The sequence below is a fragment of the Vigna angularis genome, chromosome 5 (genome assembly GCF_016808095.1).
Source record: "Vigna angularis cultivar LongXiaoDou No.4 chromosome 5, ASM1680809v1, whole genome shotgun sequence".
Classification (NCBI taxonomy): Eukaryota; Viridiplantae; Streptophyta; class Magnoliopsida; order Fabales; family Fabaceae; genus Vigna; species Vigna angularis.
Genome location: NC_068974.1, coordinates 24,976,279 through 24,996,742, shown reverse-complemented (window position 1 = coordinate 24,996,742; position 20,464 = coordinate 24,976,279). Strand labels below are relative to the sequence as shown.

Below are 20,464 nucleotides of genomic sequence, written 5' to 3'. Positions count from 1 at the left end.
GAGAGATATTTATGAATTTATCAATTACTCATAGGTTCTCTTTTCAAGAAGATCTTTCCCAACATGTTTCCCTTACAGTGAGCTCTATTTTCTTTTCTTTTTATTTTTCCTTTCATTTTCTTTCCTTTTGAGTTTTATTTTTCTTTTCTATTGCTTTTCAATTGCTCACTACCTAGAAAAATGGGGTTGCTTACCAGCAACCCCAAACTTAAATCTTTTTCAGTATCTCATCAGATGTTCTCAACTTAACTCAAGTTAAAGATTTTCATAAAGGATTTTCAAAACATGCATAAGGCTCAAGGTTCAAAGGGTAAAACAAATTGTTTTCTTTTCAATGGACATAATTTTATTTGAAGGCTAAAAGAATAAGGGATAACAAAAGATAGCCTTGATCATATGAAACCTGCAAGAAAGTAGTCCAATCACAAAAAAATTGGGTAAAATTATTTATGCTTCTAAAGTAATAGCAATTATTCACAACAACTCTAAAGCCCAAAACTCACACAGGTAAACTCTCAAGTTCCAGAATTCAGAAAAAACATCCTGCTCAGTGTCTCAATTAAGTTTTACCCTAAGCAATTGTTTCATACATTGTGAGCCATCACCTGTATATTATCACATAATGCATCATCCCAACGTCAATCCATACACTAAAATATTACCAAGCATTAATCATCACACAAAAAATCACAGTTGAGTCAAAGTAGAGAATTCATTCAAGCAGAGTACAAAAACAAAAACATTAAGCAGAGTACAAAAACAAAACAAATAATTAAAAGGAAAGTTTTAGAAAGCTGGGTTGCCTCTCAATAAGTGCTTCTTTAACGTCACTAGCTTGACCCAATAAGTTCAATCTGGATCAACCAACTCCATGACTATGGAAAAGCGTTCCACCTCACCACCCAAATAATGCTTGAGACATTAACCATTGACAACCCAACTTCTTTGTGGATCTTCAGATGTTGGATCTGTTAACTCAACTGCTCCATGTGGAAGAACATTCTTGATCATAAATGAACCATACCACTTGGACTTCAACTTTCCAGGGAAAAGTTTCAGTCGTCAATTGAACAGTAGCACCTGCTGTCCTGGATGAAAGACTTTCTTTACCAGCTTCTTGTCATGATAAAATTTCACCTTTTCTTTGTAATTCTTTGAAGAATCATAGGCGTGCAGCCGCATCTCCTCAAGCTCAATAATTTGCCTTTTCCTCTTTTCTGTAGTGTCACAAGGATCATAATTCAAGAATTTTAAAGCCCACTGAGCCCGATTTTCCATCTCCACTAGAAGGTGGCATGCCTTTCCATAAACCATTTGAAAAGGAGATAATTCAATAGCTGTCTTCATTGCAGTTTTGTATGCCAAAAGGGCATCATCCAACTTTTGAGACCAATTTTTTCTTGATGAAGCCACTGTCTTTTCTAAAATTCCTTTTATCTCCCTGTTGGAAACCTCAGCTTGCTCGTTTGTTTGTGGATGATACGGTGTAGCTACCTTGTGTCTCACACCATAATGCTTGAGTACCCTTGCCAGTTGAAAATCGCAAAAATGAGATCCTCCATCACTAATGAGTACTCTGGGTGTTCCAAACCGGAAGCAAATTTGTCTTTTCAAAAATTTGATGACAGTTTTGGAATCATTCTTGGGACAGGTTAGGGCCTCCACCCATTTGCTCACATAATCCACAGCCACCAGGATATACTCATTATTAAAAGAGGGTGGAAAAGGTCCAACAAAATCTATGTCCCAACAATCAAAAACTTCCACTTCTAATATGCTTTGTAGTGGTGGCATCTCATGCCGTTTGGAGATATTACTTGTCCTTTGACACTTATCACAATTTCTAGCATGATTGTGAGCATCTTTAAACAGAGTAGGCCAATAAAATCCTGACTGGAGTACTTTTGCAGTTGTTTTCTCTCCACTAAAATGCCCCCCATAAGGTGAGTCATGACAGTGTCATAAAATTCCTTCCACCTCTTCCTAGTCACATAACGCCTTAGAAGGTTATATGCCCCAATTTTGAACAAGTAAGGATCATCCCAAATAAACTTTTTGGCATCATGTAAAAAAAAATTTCTTTGTTGCCAATTGACATCATTTGGGATTACTCCTGCAGCTTTGAAATTAGCCATATCAGCAAACCACGACCTTTGTTGGATATACATGAGCGTTTCATCTTAGAAAGATTCCCAAATTTCTGCTTCCTTGCTTGTAAGTTCACTGTTAACTAGCCGAGATAAGTGATCAGCAATTAAATTTTCACTTCCTTTCTTGTCACGAATTTCCACATCAAACTCTTGTAACAAAAGCACCCATCTAATCAATCACGGCTTGGAATCCGGCTTGGTTAGCAAATACTTTATAGTTACATGATCTGTGTTGATAATCACTTTAGACCTAATGAGGTATGGTCTAAATTTCTCCAAGGCATATACAATAGCAAGAAATTCTTTTTCTATGGTGGCATAATTGAACTAGGTTTCATTTAGAACTTTGCTTGCATTATAAATAGTGTGAAATACCTTTTCTCTTCTCTCGCCAAGGACAACTCCTATAGCATAATTACTGGCATCACACATCAGCTCAAAATCTTGGTTCCAATCAGGAGCTACAATTAGTGGGGCAGAAATCATTTTTTTCTTCAAAATATCAAATGCCTGAAGGCATTCATCATTCATCACAAAGGGTGCGTCCTTGACAAGGAGGTTACTTAGTGGTTTTGCAATCTTTGAAAAATCTTTGATAAATCTTCTGTAGAAACCAGCATGACCCAAAAAGATTCTGATTCCCTTCACTATTCCTCTTTTCGATAACTTCCACTATGGCTCTGTCAACCTTAATTCCGCTGGAAGAAATTTTATGACCCAAAACAATACCTTCTGTGACCATAAAGTGACATTCTTCCCAATTTAGAACAAGGTTGGATTGGGTGCATCTTTTAGGTACAACTTCCAGGTTATACAAACACTCATGAAAGGAACTGCCAAATACTGAAAAATCATCCATGAAGACCTCAATTCACTTTTCTATTAAATCTGCGAAGATAGCTTGCATGCATTTGTGAAAAGTTGTTGGAGCATTACATAACCCAAACGACATTTTTCTGTAGGCAAAAACTCCAAATGGGCATGTGAAAGTCGTCTTCTCCTGGTCTTTTGGATCCACCACAATTTGATTGTACCCTAAATATCCTTCCAGAGAGCAATAAAAAGCCTGACCTGACAATCTCTCCAGCATCTGATCCATAAAAGGAAGGGGAAAGTGATCCTTGCTAGTAGCATTATTCAACTTCCTGTAGTCAATACACATCCCCCATCCTGTAACAGTCCTTGTGGGTATGAGCTCATTTTTTTCATTAATAACTGTCATCCCATCCTTTTCTGGTACCACCTATACTAGGCTTACCCATGCACTGTCAGAAATAGGATAAATAATGCCACCTTCAAGTAACTTTAACACTTCTTTCCTCACTTCCTCCTTCATCACTAGATTGAGCCTCCTCTGTAGTTGAGCAACTGGTTTGTAATCATCTTCCATGAATATCTTGTGCATGCAATATGTTGGAATTATACCTTTAAGATCTGAGATTGACCATACCATAGCTCCTTTGTTGGCTTTGAGTATTTCTACCAACTTTTCTTCTTCTTTGGGAGAGAGAGAGAGTTGCTGATGATAACTGGTTTGTTTCCACCTTTTTCTAGAAACACATATTTCAAGTGTGGCGGTAACATCTTCAACTACATTTTGCTTTCCTTAGCTTTTTCTTCTGTATTTCTCAAAGGAATCTTTTTTAATTCTTCCAAGTCAGTCAAGCCCTCATCAATTAGTTCCTCTTCTTTTTCATTCATCTCTTCAACGGTGTCAACTAGTATTTCCTCCAAAGAAAGAGTATCACTTGCGTTGTTTTCTTGTATCATGCAAATTTCATCAAGAGCATCAAGGTGAAAACATGCCTTATCATCTTTTGGGTGAGACATGGCTTTAAAGACATCAAAATTTACTTCTTCATCTTGCACTCTCACCTTCAGTTTTCCATTTTCCAAATCAATCAAAACTCTTGTTGTCTTCATAAAAGGTCTCCTAAGAATAAGGGGTACATTCACATCCTCCTTCATCTCCATGATGACAAAGTCCACAGGAAAAGAAATTTATCTACTTTCACAAGCACATCTTCAGCTACCCCATAAGGATATTTCAGGGATCTTTCTACAAGTTGAAGAGTCATCCGAGTAGGCTTGAGTTCCAACCCCTCAATCTTTTCAAACATGGAGAACGACATGAGATTAATACTGGCTCCCAGATCAATAAGTGTTTTCCCAACAGAGATATTCCCTATAGTACAGGGAATAATGAAGCTTCCTAGATCTTTATACTTGGGGGGTAAGAGTTTTGTATGATAGCACTACAGTTTCCTTGAACTTCAATAGTTTCTTCTTCAATGTACTTCCTTTTCTTTGTGAGGAGCTCCTTCAAAACTTTAGCATATGAAGGCATTTGGTCCAGAGCCTTAGAGAAGGGTATATTAATCTCCAATTTCTTGAAGATTTCCATGAAACGCTCAAACTATTTTTCTTTTTCCTTCCTGGAATAATTCTTTGGATAAGGAAGGTGTTTTTCACAAGATTCTTTTTTCTTTCTCTCATCTTCTTCCTCTCTCCTTTTTTTTTCTTCTCTCTCTTTTTCTTTTTTCTCTCTCTCTTCTTTTTCTTTTTTCTCTCTCTTTGCTTTTTCACTCAACCTTTCTTTTTCTTTTCTCTCACTCTTACTTTTTTCTTTTTCACTCAACCTCTCATCTAAAACTTTGCAACTTCTAGTAACAACAGCGTTGCATTCTTCTCTGGAGTTAGCTTTCAGGTTACTCCCCAGATCATCCAGCTTCTGAATCATGTGACAGAGTTGCTTCTCTATCCTCTTGAATGTTGCTTCATTGCTTTTATGATGAGAATCAGACACCTGCATTAACTGTTGAAGGGTGTCATCCAGCTTAGCCCATCTTTCTGATAGAGAGGGTTGTTGCTGCCATTCTTGTTGACCGATAGCATGTCCAAATTGTCCTGGTCCCTTGTTTGAGTGAGGTTCCCACTAGTGGTTGAAATTACCCTGGTGGAGTTGAGTTTCCATATAATTAACTTCTTGTCCGAATTGCATCTTGCAAACTAAAAAAAACAAAACTCTAGAAAATATTGTTAGCACAAAAAATTAAAATAAAAATAAAAGAGACGAAAATAAAACAAAATAAAATAAAATAAAGTAAAGCCGAAAATAATTAATAATCACATAAATAGAGTAGTTTAAACCGTGACTCCCCGGCAACGGCGCCAAAAACTTGTTAACAATATTTATGATCTCCAGAAACGAAGCCAAAAACTTGTTGATGAATCGGCAAGTGTACCGAATCGCACAAGTAATATAAAATGGTAAGACCAAGTATTGTATCCCAGAGGATTCTCGGCACTAAATGATTGTGTGATAACTCGATTAATTAAGACTTAAGAGAAACGAGATCATTGGTTTAAAATGTAAAGACATAAAATTAAATATTAATGCAAATTGATCAATAGTAGAGTGACACAAAGATGAACGAATGTTATTTAATATGAGATGAATATGTTGTTGGGGTTAGATTTCAACAAGATCCCTCTCATGTATATAAGAATTCCTCTTTATGCATTAATGTTAACGTCACTCACTAAATTACTTAGAACCCAATCCCTCGGAGCAATAAGCCTGCCTTAATTCCTAGTTCGTGCAATTCCTAGCGTTCCTAGAAAATTAAGTCTGAAGATCAAGAGTTTAAGACGACCAAGTACTCATACCCTCATCCCAGAAAAATATTACCCTTGGGAGAATTCAACAAGAACTTGAATATTAAGGAACCTCCCGGCACTCATGCAATTTATAAATCATGCTACTAAATGAGTTAAATAGAGGAAGCATTGAAACAGATGAATTCCCTAATAATTAATCAATAAAGCATATAAATTAAGAATCAATTCAAATACATGAGAGTTCACAAGGTTACATCATTCCCCAACAACAAATAGTTCCCCATAGACATGGAGAAACTAGATGAATAATGAAAAGCATGAGATAGCAAAACCCTAAAAGTAGAGGAGGAAGCTCCCGTCTCCAAATCTGCCTTCAAAGAGTAGAAGAGTGTGTTGTTATGTTTCTCCAACCAGAGATACAAAACCTAGAGCATCGGGATCCTTTACATAGAATCGAAAAAGAGTATAAATAGGGCCCGGTCCAAAAGAGTCGAAACAGATCAAAAATTGGGCCTAATCCAAGACGCACGACGCTCGGGCACCCCATTTAGGGCGCCCGGGTGGCGAACGATCGTCATGTAGGGCTTGAGCCTTCAATTGGTCGCCCAACCTTCGGGGTCTGACACTCGGGCGGCCTAGGAGGGCGCCCGGGCGGCGAACGTTGACTTTTCTGCACTCAAGCCTCCTCCAGGGCACCCAAGCTTCATGTAGTTCCCCTTTTTGGTGCTTTTCCATGCCTTTCTGAGCTCTATCTCCTTAGCACTTCATCTCTGCTTCCTGGATTGTCTCATTACCTATCAAAACAAAGTGAATTTGTCATAAAATCATCAAATTCTACCTCAACTCTCTTATTCCCACAACTTAATGAAAAAGCATGAGTCCAAGCAAGTTTCTAAGTGAAAAAAATGCTTTTAGTATCAAAATTACATCACAGATAATGGCATTTTAAATCGTTATCAGTAAGCCTTTTCTAGACATCATAAATTGTCTCTCTAGCCTTCATCCTAAACATTTCGTACTTTGGCTCTCTTGACTTCATCTCTTCCTTCATGAGTCACCTCATGAACATCCCACATGTCTTTGGTAGTTGTGCATGTTGATATTCTATAGAATTCATTAATTGTAAGTGTAGAGGAGATGATGTTCTTTGCTCTAACATCATGTGTGGCCTTCTGTTTTCATCAACAGTAATTCTGAAAAATCTTTCAGCTTGTCATTCTCCATCTTTGTTGGTTCATATGGACCATTGATGATTGCATCCCAAACTCCTTTGTCAACTGATTCCAATGAAATTTTAATTATAATTTTCCAGAAACGGTAGTTTTCACCTGTAAATAGAGGGGTTCTATTTGTAGGTGCACCTTCACCAAATGTTTGAGACATATTGGCCATCAGGAACATTTTAATCGATTATACTTAAAACCTAATCGATTAAAATTTGAGTAACGCTCGAATTCCTAGCTTTGATACCAATTGTAGAAAAAGTTTAACCAATAATCTCAACCATGAGGGGGGAAGAATTGGTTTATCCTTTTAAAAGCTTTTAAAAATCTTTGAGGTTTCTTGGAATGCAATCAAACAAGTATGTGAACAACAATTAAACGGATAAGAGATAGAAACACAAAGATTTATACTTGTTCGTCCAAGCCTACATCCATTTTTCAACAACCTAAGGGTAAGGGAACCACTATAATGATAGAGTTATACAAGCCAGAATACAGAGAACTCCCCTATCAATGCACTCTCATTTCCCAACTCAATATCCCTTCTAGCACAAGATATGAATCACCTCACAATCTCAACCCAGAAAATAGTCCCAAATTTTTGTGACCTTAAAGTAATCCCAACTCTAAAAAACTAGAACACACACGTTCTGTTCCTGGCTATCAATAACAGGAAGCACAATCCTCTTTATTGTAGGTAGACACTAATCTCTAAAGAATACACCTCAACTACAGAATACACCTCGAGTGCAGAATACACCTGGCGTATCTTGTGAAAATCATTATACAATTAATGTAATCGGTTAAATCATAGTTTTTTTGCCCTTGTAAAGCATATACTGAAATCTGAAGAAATTTAACAGATTATGTAAATAGTGTAATCGATTATTTTTATCAGATATGCAATGTGAAATATGTTTCAACTTATGATTCATTTTATACAACGAATTCATATACCAATTAGTTCAAGCACACACACAGATATGATTAATCAACTGTTTTTCCAGTTTTTGTTCAAGAAACTATAAAACATTTCTTTTGTTCATCTTCAAATCTCATGTGTTAGATGGATTTTGCTATACATAGCTCCTCGTATCAACACAAACCATAGTTAACAAAGTAATTAACTAAACCTAATATGAATGCACTAACCTTGGTAACCCTCATAGAAGCTGAGAGGACGTAATGGTGGTTATTGAACGATAGGTCGGTCACACAACGACAATGTTTTGTGCTTTCACGAGTCCAACAACCTAAACCTAGGTTCTTCACGAGCTCACAAATCTCCTCTCCTCATCACTCTCATAGGGCCTTCATCGTCGTGATTCACATCTCCAAATCACAATTACGACTTGATTCATCCATGCTACAACCTTCTCAACCGAATCCACCGATTACATCCTCATTTTGCCACCATTTCAATGATTCAGTCGTTGAATTTTCCTTTTCAACCGAACACGCGACCTAAATCGCATTTCTCACCGAACAATCTTCCTATTTTTTACTCCGCTTCGAATCCTTTCTACTCCTAGAGTATTATTGAGAACCTAGGGTTTTTCAGGCGTGTTCCTCCTCTTTCGAGTTCTCTTGCTAACTTCCTTCATCGAATTCGGTAATTGTCTCACTATTAAACCGTTGTTCTTATATTTCGCTGCATTTACTCACGGAGGAAGCTTCGGTCTTCTCCTTGGAGTGTCTTCAATCAAGAAGGTTCTTAATTGAGAGAGCAAAGGAAACTCAAGTCAGTAAAGTGGGGGAAGAGGGTTTTGTAAACAAATACCTCATTATTATTTTTAATAAAATCTATTTTAGATCCGTATGTAATTTTAGTAGGAAACATTTACTTAGAATGACATATAGATTGAAGTCCATTACATATAGATTCGATCCTAAGAAAAATTTCCTGTCATATTGCGCCTTACTTACATACGAATATTGTATACGAATTATCGATAGGTAACTCCAATTTTTCTTGTAGTGTATACACGATGCTTCTTGTGCAATCTTTCTAAACATTTTCTATAAAATCTAGCGTCTAAATAACATCTTTAAAAACTTATTCACATTTCTCTATTTGACGTTATGTTGCTAAAAGAACTTCAAAACACTATTCCACAACAAAAAAACTATTATTTAGTGCAGGTTTATTTTCCATTTTGCGGAGGTTTTTACCCTCCGCAAATTAATTTCCAGGGGTTTTTAAAACCCCTGCAATTAAAGTCATAGCTATTAAATTGTAGAGGTTTTTAATGGCCCCTGGTATTCAATTTATATTGCGAAGGTCTTTTTATGGAGGGTTTTAAGCCCTTCTATTAATGACTATTATTTTGTAGAGGTTTGAAACCTCCTTTATTTTCAACTATTTTACTACAAAGATTAACCCTGTTTTTCTTAATTTGTTTTGGGTTAATACCCTATTCATTTTGACAATTATGATTTAAAGGTTTTAAGCTGCCTCATTTGTATTATTTAGTTTGTGAGTTTACTACTTTGTTTTGCTTGCCTTACATGACAATGTCACTATTGAGATGCTAATATTTTTGTCAATAATATTTATTTTTAACAAGATTCAACTATTGTAATAAAGACAATAAAGCATGACAAACTTCTTTTACCAAAGTGTTGAATTGTATATCAATAAGACATTCAATTCTCAAAAACACCATAGTATATAAAAGTAAGTTAAATTGGAACGTAATTACATCTAAATTCATAATCACTCAAAATCCATAGACTATATAATTTTTCATCCTGAAAGACATCAGAAATTCCCTAAATGTTGCTAGCACGAGATGATCCTATTGTACCCAAAGGAGACTTGGACTCATTTGCATCACCATCTTCTTGAAATGATAAAACAAGAATATTAAAAGTAGTAAGGATTGTCGATAATTAAAATATATCAAGCACAATGCTTCAACTATATTAGTAATTGAGTTAAGGTTGATGATCAAAGAATAAGCTCAATTCATTCGTTATTATCATGTATGCTTTAAGTGTATCCAAGATTGTTTGAACTTAAAATTCTAAATTGTTGTACTTTTGGATCATATAGGTCGCTCATCAAACATTCCAGATACAACCATCTATAACTCCCACTTATCTAAGCCTTTGTGGTATGTATTCCTCCTCATTCACTTTCTTAGGAATATGTAGGATAGCTAACAAAATATAGAAGCACAAAGTGTAAATTGCAATAAGATCTATTTATTGCAAAACTTTTTCCAAAATTTTATTCAAAAAGTGAAGCAATATCAACAAAAAGAAAAACTATAAAAATTATATAGAATTTAAAATAAAAATTAATGGGTCCAAATAGGAAAATACACTAAACATGCAGCAATAGTGAGATCCTAAATAATAGTACTAATTTGCAAGTACTTTGTTAATATCGGTAATGTGCTAAAATTAATCAAGAAGAGTTCAATACTATAGAAGAAATTTAAGGAAAAAAAATATACATTCAAAGGAGCTAAAACGATAAAAATAGGCATAATATAATCACATAGAACTTTATAACTTAAATAAGTTCGAAATAGGATGATTCTACCAATTGATAAAAGAATATCTTTAAGCTCAAAATCAAGTGCAAGGACGGGCTCCATCTCCATGTCCATCTGCACACATAAGAAGAAAAGTTTTTCTTAAAATAATGCATATGACCGATGACAACAAAGAAAATTCTTTTTAATGTATATGTCACCTAGTATCCACAGATTTTCATTATAGATATTTTTCATTATTGCCAAAAATAAATGACAAATTAACGTCTATCACCATGGAAAAAAACCTGTTATTGATTTCAGTAACGAATTTTTTACCAGAAACAGAACAAGAGTATAAATATTTCAAAGGAAACACGAGTACAACCCTTTTACTTTAATGTAGTTATTACTGTGCCCCACAAAGGAAAAGGTATTTACATGTTTATATGTATGAAATGTCATAATAATAGAAGGTTGCATAGACAACGAATGGGTCAGACTGATTAATAAAAAATTTCAACCAATAAGACTCATATGAAGGATTCTGCAGAGAAGTAATTGTGACTAGGAGCCAAAGAGACTCAGACAAGTCATCAACACTTACCAACTGTAACTGATAGACTCCTACCTACGAAAGTGATTAACTTTTATGCCTATATCCTATTAAGAAATTTATCTGAATTATCCTTACCTCGAAATGTTGTTGTTGTACAACTTCCTCTTGTTTCTTTTTTGAGCTCGGCATGGCAGCTGGTCTGAAGCTGAAATAAGAAAAGGACTAAGTCGCTTCAACATAAAGTTAACACAAGATAAAATTGCCAGTCAAATCTTTACAAGGGTAACTAACAAAAGTTACAATAAGAAACTTATGATGCAGACAACTAAAAGGAAAACCAAGTATAACTGAGAACTTCATTGCCAATGCGGCGGTGTGGTGGTGCGACGGTGCAAAGGTGTGTGTGATGGTCAGTAGATCATCGCCAATGGATCTTATGATTATGAATCCCTATAATTATGGATCCTATTTAGATGATTGATTTCTAATAATTATTTACGTGAGAAATATCTGTTATGCATTTATTTACGTTATCTAACAAGGATATATTAGGTTTAGGGAGATGGTACCTCATGTACAAATTCCTTGCAAGGCGACTTTGTTGGAAGAGAAAAGAATGATAGAGGGAATGATACGTTGGAGGAGGGAGTCAGAAAGAAAGTGAAATTTTGAGAGCAAGGAGGGAGTGGGAAACTTTTGAGATGTTGGAGGAGAAAGTTTGTAAACAATATTAAGTATAAATGTTTTAGGATTTAATAGCTTACTTGGTCTATATGTTAAGTGGTTTTTCTCAGTTTAATATCCAATTTTAAAAGTGAGTACATTAGGTTCTAAAGTTGTCAAAATTGTAAGAATCAAGTCCCTTCTGTTAAATTGATAGAAACAGAGTTAACTCCCAGCTAATGTGGCGAAGGAATCTACACTTTTTCTCCTCTCTCCTATATTTTTCCTGCATTGCCCGAGCTTTTTCTCTTTTTTCTATATCTTTATTATTTCAAGTTTTTTGCAATTGACTTACTAAGTCCTTAACTTAGTCTTCTCAATTTTCTACAAGGACTTCACGTCAGCAATAGTTTCAGATCTAGCTTCCTCTATTTTCTGTTTGCAAGCATCTACTTTTTTCTCACAATCTGATTCATACAAAAACACATTTAAAACACAATACAACAAAGAAGATCCACTCGTAGTAGAAAACATTGATAAGAACTACTCTATGTAAGTAATATAATTTCTAGCAAAATTCTAATACCATAATCTCGGCTGCAAAGTTAAGGTTTATACGAGTCAACGACCACAATTGTGGCTACATTTGTCCACAACTTCTCACAATATCAAGGAATAAAATGAAACCAAATTGCAATTTTAAACCTTTTGTAATAGTTAACAATTAGCATACAAAGAATCCATTTCTACACATATGACTCGAAAATCTATCAAATCCAAAATCTTTTCTATGAAAGCGTTTAAAAAATACTCGTTTATAATCGGGAATATAGTTATAAAAATTTTAATAGTAAATTTGCAACATCTGACATAGAGAGGTAACGAAAAGAGTCATACAATTGGTGCTGGAAAAAAGGGTATTGGCACAAACCTTGGAGGAAGGAACAAATGTCTTGGTGGTGGGAATAGGAAGAGGAAGAGAGAGAGAGAGGTTTTGTTGGTGACAATATGAGAGGTTGTTGAGGTGACGCGGTTCCACCAATACCTTAACGAGATCGTCGGTGTAGGAGATCAGCTTCTCCACCTCCATGTTTCTTGAAGGTTCTGCCATCACTCTGCAAAACCCTATCCCCTTTCTCTTTAGAGACAAAATTGAAAATTGAAAATTGGTCGTTTGGGATTAAAACATGAGCACGATGCACAAAGACATCACTCTGGTTGAATACAAAATTAAGGAAGTCACACGAGAGATTATAAAGGAAGTCAACCTTTGTTGAAGTAGAAAGAGATGGTCATTACTTGTTAATTTTGTCTCCAGACTTTGAGTTACACAGAAATTGCTACAAGCTATATCATCTACCGCTATTTAATAAAGAGAAAAAAAAAGTATTTTAATAAAGATATAAAAAAGAGAGAGAAAGTTGGGGCATTGCAGGAAAAGCAGAGGAGAGAGAAGTAAAAATGCAGAATTCTTCGCCACGTCAATTGGAAGTTAACTCTGTTTCTGTCAATTTAACGGAAGGGACTTGATTCATATAATTTTTTACAACTTTGGGACCCAATGTATGTACTTTTAAAATCGGGTACTAAACTGAAAAAAAAAACACTTAAAATAGTGATTAAGTAAGCTATTAAGCCATTCTTTAGAGGGAAGAAATATAAAAAATAAGAAAAAGGAAAGGGAAAAAGGTATTATAATTTGACGAGTCTTAAAAAAAATTAAAACCTCCACTAGTATTGTCATTTAGACAATCTAACAGAATAATCCTTAATCTTTGAGGTTTTTTATAACTTCTGCAAAATAAATTCTCACTCTTTTTATAGGATACCATAAGGCTTAAGCAAGCCAACCGCATAAGGCAAGCCCAAGAACACATTCCAGACAACATTCTAGAAATTATGATCTTTATTGACTTTTTTTACTCATAATTTTCTCTAGAAAACTCCAAATGAGATGATTTTTCTTTTGCTAGACTCAAAGAGCTTTCAGTTAACTATAGACACGCATTTTCTAGTCCTTTGAGTATATGTAGTTAAATTTTCAAATCAACCCATGTTCTCATGTTTGATGAAAAACAAATCCAATTCACAAGATAATTTGGAAAAAAATAAGTGACCTAAAATAAAGACTTTTGTACATATTTACAAAGCTTCAAGAGAAAGGAAGAAAAATACTAATATACCTTTTAAAGAAGTAATCTTTTGAAACCCTTCTTCTTTTTCCATCCTCCTAGACATAGCTCTTGTTAGAGGTCCAATGCTTCCTCTAGATGGTCCTCCATCATAGAACACCAATCTGCTTTAGAAATCCTAAAACAGCTCCTCAGGCATTAAAAGTCTTATCTACTCATACGAACCACAGAAACAAGTTCACGGTATATCGTTAAGACCACTAATTAGTAGAGAGTCTTATAGAAGACACAAACGTCACATGCAACTACAACAATATCACACGCAAAGGAAGAAAAAATAGCCCAAAAAGAATAAAAAAATGAACTTACTCTATTTAAGAAACCAATTGGTCCAAATTGAAGAGCTCGACACTAGGATTAATCATATGCTCCCAGTTCTTCAATTAGACAACAGAGGATGAAAATTCTTGGAGAGAAGTTAAAGAGCTCTAAAAAAGTAGTTTCTAGAGATAGTGTGTTTTAAAATATTGAAACTTGTTTGTAACTAATGGCAATCCTCATAGCTAGGTTGGGCCAAAACTAGAAGAATAAGCCATGGTGATGGTGTGTGGATGAATGTTTGTGGAATTTGGTGGGAGGGAGCTAAAGCTTCCCATTTTGATGATGTTTGGTGATGATGGAAGTGGTGTTTGTGATGCTCTAAGAAAGGTTAGGCCAACTCTTAGAGGAAGGTGGCTAGAGGAGGCCGCTTGAGTTCCTCTACCTTAGTGTGACCTAATAAGAGTAATATGGCTCAAAATTGATAGTATAACAATACTCTAAATTAAAGGTGAATATAATATGGGAAGACACCTCTATTTATAGGTTAAGGTGTCTCCAAAATGTTTAAGCAAAACCCTAAAAACACAACCTTGACCTAACTTGGAGACAAAGGAAAAAATCCTATCAAATAGGAGAAGGATATATGGCCATTACCTATGGAGAATCCTCTCCATTCCTAGAGTAACATGTGGCCACTAACCATGAGAAATCCTCTCCAATCACTAGTGCAACGAGGGGCTTTTACCGCGGTTCATTTTCACTATACGTCGCGGTTTAAGAACCGCGACATATTCAGCCACGGTAGTAAGTCAGACACTTTAGGCCGCAGTTATAACCGCGGTATATCGGTTGCTGAATATGCCGCGGTTGTCGAGGGAACCGCTGCCTAAATCCATTTTTTTTTTAAAAAAAAAAAAATCCCCTATATGCCGCGGTTGAACCGCGGCAAAAGACGGAACACGATATGCCGCGGTTGGTGTTAAAACCGCGGCCATATGTCTCATTTTAAAAAAAAAACGAAGCACTATATGCCGCGGTTGTGGTTAGAACCGCGGCATATTCCCCTGTAGTTTTTTAAAATTACAGGTCTGTTTTTGTGATATCCACTACCACAAAAACAGACCTGCATATAAAAACATGTACACAAATTCAATTTGAACATAACAAACACATGTTCAAATGTATTTCAACATCAAATAAAGTACAAAGTCTAAGAAAATTCTATCTAATCAAATGCATTGTTTAAATCTAAGAGCTATTGTATAATCTAACTATATACTTCGCAGCAGCGTTCCTAATGAATAATAGTGACTTCTCAGGAACTGGTGTAGTAGTCTTGAATCTCTGCAAAAGACAATTCATTTTATTTAGTGTATATGAATTCAACATTTGTTAAAAAATCTAAATTTGTTAAAGTTAAATATTACCGTTTCCCAGCGACTTGTGATGTGAGAACGAACAATATGGGTCATCCAATACATTACATAGTATCCACACTCATATGACCCATTTTGTCTGTTACACTACAATATATCATCATAGTTGATAATAGTTAGTGAATAACATTTGTTATAAAACAATTATAACAAAGTATGACTTTAGCATATGTCAAACCTTGAGAGAAATCCAAGCAATCTTTCTACTGTTAACAATTGATCTCCCACCCATCATCATACTTGCTGGAATAGAACTGTATATAAAAAAAGGTTTTAGCATTCAATTATATAACAAAGAAAGTCCAAACATTGAGGTTCTTACCAATCAATTGCTTGTTTGAGTTGTGTGGGAGGAGGCCTGTGCAATGAGCAGAACCACAAAGCATAGTTGTCTTGCATAGACATAACAAGAAGTTGCCAATGGCGCCTGAAATTCATAATAACGTAACTATTAAATATTAAAATCACATATGGAACATTATTATGTTAACAAAGTTGACTTACCCGGATATATAAGGCAAAAAGTATATTTTCTTGCCCCTTCCAAAACTTCTTATCAGACTCATGTTGATATGCTCAAAATCATTTGATTCATGAATTGATTGGGGATCAATGAATCCATAATCATCAGAACGCCCCAACTTATTAGTGACCCCAGACATATACCTGAAATCAAAAATTAACTTTGATATAAGGATACTTGATATACAAATGAATTTTATATATAAATAATTGGTCATAGACTTACATCGTCCATAGTTGAATAATTGAAATATTCAACTCTTGTGTTCCCGACGCAAGCTCACGGACATCTTGGCTATTAAGGTATATTGGGACCTCAGAGCCTGCCCCAAATACATTAGCATCATACTCAACCTCCAAAGGCTTATCATCAAGGATGTCAGCAAGTAGATGCAATGAAGAAAGAGGGTCATCCTCAGATAGAGGAATCTTCTCTTGTGCCTGCGTCTGTTGTTACATGAAAAGATAAGATAAGTTTTGACATCAAAAACCTTTAAAATTGAGAAGTGTAAAGAGGAATTTCATACCGAGGGGTCAGAAACTGGTTTAACCAAAAATTTAGGCCAACTGATAAACGACTTATATGCTTGTTCCACAGTGAAAATCTCTTCCGTGGACAGAGGAACCGAGGCATCTGGTATGATCATTTCATCCACTGAGACCTTCACCTCATCCTCTAATAGTTGCATACCATGACATACAGTCGCTGACCTAAACTCTGTTCCACGAGCTACCAGCACCATCTCAGTATCCTCTAAAATGTATAGCAGACATGGACTACCATCGTCCATGTCATCCTCTGGGATGGCTGATGCGGAACAACTTCCTTTCGCGCTTCTCCCTGTCAGAGTAAATGTTAGATTATACAAAAGATAGAAATAATTGCACATAAATGTTTTTTAAGTTTACCTGTGGGAGGGGGAGGGATAACATGTTCCTCTATAGGAGACGGCACCGGGCGCATGCTCTGAAACTGCTGCTGGTATAGCATCTGGAATTCAGCCCTCACCTCGGCCCTGATCTCCTCTCTAAGGTCTTGTCGGACCTTTTTTGTGATCTCTTCTGTCATCCTTTGTGTATCGCTGTATGAATATGAAGGCTGACGAGAAGAGCTCCCAAAATAATCTGTAATTCCTACTCCAGGACCTACAGCACGTACACGTCCAGGGTGCTCAGGTCGTCCAATCGCAGCAGCAAGAATATCTTGGCGACCCTCTGGAGTGAATTGGCCTTGGGAGCTCTGCTCAACCAAGGTGTCCTGTAACATTACAAAACACCACTATTCTTTAAATAGTTTAATGTAGTATGTATAATGACAATACTTATTATTTTAGGAACAGTGATAACTTACAATTCTTTCAGAAATCTCTCGTGCAGTGTCGGAAGAGTAGGTGCCCGATGGTCGCATACGGGCCAACTTCCATTTCTCATGTCTAGACGGTGGAGAAGGAGGCTAAGGAGGGCTACCACCCTGAGATGGTGGTATAGCATCTGTCTTTTGCTTGAGGATTTTCTCCTCAAGCTTCCTATACCCACCACGAGATAATAGGTGGGGGTTTTTGTTGTGAGCACTTGTTCCTTGTGCTTTGCTTCTAATTGCCTGTCACATACACATTAATTAATTAGTTCATATGATATATATTTGTTAATGAGGAATTGAATAATATGAACTACACAAACCTGCCATTCCTCTGACATCCGACTCTCTTTAAAAAGCCGCCAAGTCTCCTCATCAATGAACTTATATGCACTACATGGACTTTTATGTTTAAGGTGTCCAAAGATGTATCTTGATGTCAACTTGCTTTTAAAGTTTCTGAAATTTTCTGCAACAGTTGACAAACACTTATTTCTAAGTGATGTGACATTTGGAATGTCAAATGTCATCTGAAAAAAACATAATAAAGTTGTATTAGTACAAAATTATCAATATAAACAAATTTTAATTCAAATGCTATTAACTAACTTACCAATATATCTTTCCAAATAATGTTCCGATCAACCTCGGACACATGATCAAAAGATGGAATGAGAATGCTAATCTTATCACGTGTCACTACTCCAAGGTATGATCGGAAGTCATCTGCATAAGGGCCAGTTGCCACACCTGTGGTGACATTCACATTCACCGGAGTTCTTTCACCACTATTTTTCCTGATCAATAGTTGTTTCAATTTAGTGGGTCCTCTAGTGATTTTGGTTGGGGGAGCCTCATCCCCTGAAGAATGTGGATGATCAGCCATATATCTGTCAAAATAAATAACAACATTAAATTTTATTTCAAGACTTATGTAATATCATATAAATTAACAAAACATGTAATAGTAATCATAGGAAATGTATAAAAGGAAAACTTATGTTATATTAATAAAATACTTATACAGAAATTGAAAATTCATACATAAAGATATGGATTCATCATATGTATATTCCCTCATCATGATCTGACCGAATTGCATGTAAATCATCGTCAACTAGAGATTGGTCATCCAAATTTGTTGTAGTTTGAAATGAATGGTTGTCAGCAATATAAATATTAATCAGATTGTCTTCGTTAACTTCAATTTGTTTTTTGCCTTGAAGAGCAACATACCAATGGTCAGACGCAGTATCTTTGACATAAAAAACTTGAGATGCTTGATGTACCATGATAAACGGTTCGTCTCGGTAACCCACCTTGCGAAAATCAACCAGTGTCATACCCGAGTCATCTATTTTCACACCACTCTTATTGTCAAACCACTTACACTTGAACAATGGAACAAAAAACTTGGTGTAATCAACCTCCCATATCTCTTCTATTATACCATAATATCTCATTGATCCAAGTACAGGAGATTGATCTTTTGATGTGGAAAATTGAAGTGACTCAGCTTCTAAACTGACTCCACTATTTTGTACTGTGTTTTTATCATCCAAAGTCTTCGTATAGAATGTGCAATTATTGACTTCATAACCTGTACAACACACGACATCAAACTTCAAACCATTTGCAAGCCACAATAAAGTTTCAGAAGAATGTGGCTCTTTGTCAATTTCAGATTTGAACCAAGACATAAATGTTTTGTTATGCTCCATCAATTGCCATTTCTCTGATTGTCTTGGATTTTTATTCTTAACAATGGCTTTGTGTGCTTCCAAAAAAGGGATCACCTCATCTGTGTTGTTCAATATATAAAGATGCGCTTGCAACAATTCTTCGCGATCTTTTGTCACCACATTGACACCTCGGATGCTTTTACTTGTAGAAAATTTATTCAACCATGCTGTGCGAGGAACTCCTATTGGATTCGTTGATGTCATGTAATCTGAACAAAACTCGATACTTTCTTCAGCAATATACCTTTCAATCATCGAACCTTCAGGACGATATGGATTTTTAACGTACCCTTTCAAAATCTTCATATAACGCTCAATAGGATACATCCATCTTAAGTATACCGGTCCGCACAACTTGATTTCTCTAACCAAATGAACAAGTAAATGTACCATGATGTCAAAAAAAGATGGAGGGAAAAACATCTCTAGTTGACACAAGATGATAACTATCTCGCCTTGAAGTTCATCTAACTTTGTAGGATCGATGGCTTTACTACATATTGACGAGAACCATGAACACAACCTGTTTATGGTGTGCCTAACATTTTTGGGCAAAATTCCACGAATAGCCACCGATAACAACTGTTGCATTAAGACGTGACAATCGTGAGACTTCATGCCAACAAGCTTTAAGTCCTGCATTGACACTAAACTCTTCATATTTGAAGAGTATCCTTGTGGTACTTTGATACTCTTTAAACATACACAAAAACTTATCTTCTCTTGTCTAGACATTGTGTAACATGCAGGGGGCAAATAAGTACGTTTACCAATCTCCTTGGGTGCCAACTCTTCTCGGATATTCATGTCAACCAAATCCAAACGAGCATTCACTCCATCTTTTGTCTTTCCCTGAATGTTGAGTAATGTACCAATCAAGCTATCACACACATTCTTTTCTACATGCATCACATCTATGCAATGTCAAACATCTGACTTTGACCAATATGGAAGATCAAAGAATATTGATTTCTTCTTCCAAGGGGTTGTTACAGATGACTTCTTCGATGTTTTCCCAAATACATGATGTATTTTATTAACTTTTTCAAGAACTTGAAGGCCAGTAAGTGGATTTGGTGCTTCGTCCCTCTCTTGATCTCCATTGAATGCTTTTTTTAACCTTCGATATGGATGATTACGTTCTAGAAATCTCCGATGACGCAGATACACCGTCTTTCTTCCATGTTTCAATTGATGAGCTGCAGTGTTTTCTTCACATATAGGACACGCTTTATGACCCTTGACACTGTATCCTG

General features: G+C 35.8%; 1 protein-coding gene across 1 annotated transcript; it reads right to left on the bottom strand.

The window, feature by feature from the left end:
* Positions 1-921: 921 nt before the first annotated feature.
* LOC128196692 (uncharacterized) lies at positions 922-3,603 on the bottom strand. Its single transcript, XM_052878194.1, has 5 exons — positions 3,409-3,603; positions 3,222-3,274; positions 2,526-2,754; positions 1,081-1,830; positions 922-1,038 (listed from the first exon to the last, which is right to left on the bottom strand). The coding sequence occupies exons 1-5, from the start codon at positions 3,601-3,603 to the stop codon at positions 922-924; spliced, it is 1,344 nt and encodes a 447-aa protein (XP_052734154.1).
* Positions 3,604-20,464: the final 16,861 nt, after the last annotated feature.

Excerpts from the sequence above, each read along its gene's own strand:
- LOC128196692 (XM_052878194.1), bottom strand. The coding sequence starts at position 3,603 with ATGGTATGGTCAATCTCAGATCTTAAAGGTATAATTCCAACATATTGC. Across the intron at positions 1,831-2,525 it reads TTGGCGAGAGAAGAGAAAAG|TGTCAAAGGACAAGTAATAT; the intron begins GTATTTCACACT and ends AATTGTGATAAG. Across the intron at positions 1,039-1,080 it reads TCTTTCATCCAGGACAGCAG|TTGAAGTCCAAGTGGTATGG; the intron begins GTGCTACTGTTC and ends TTCCCTGGAAAG.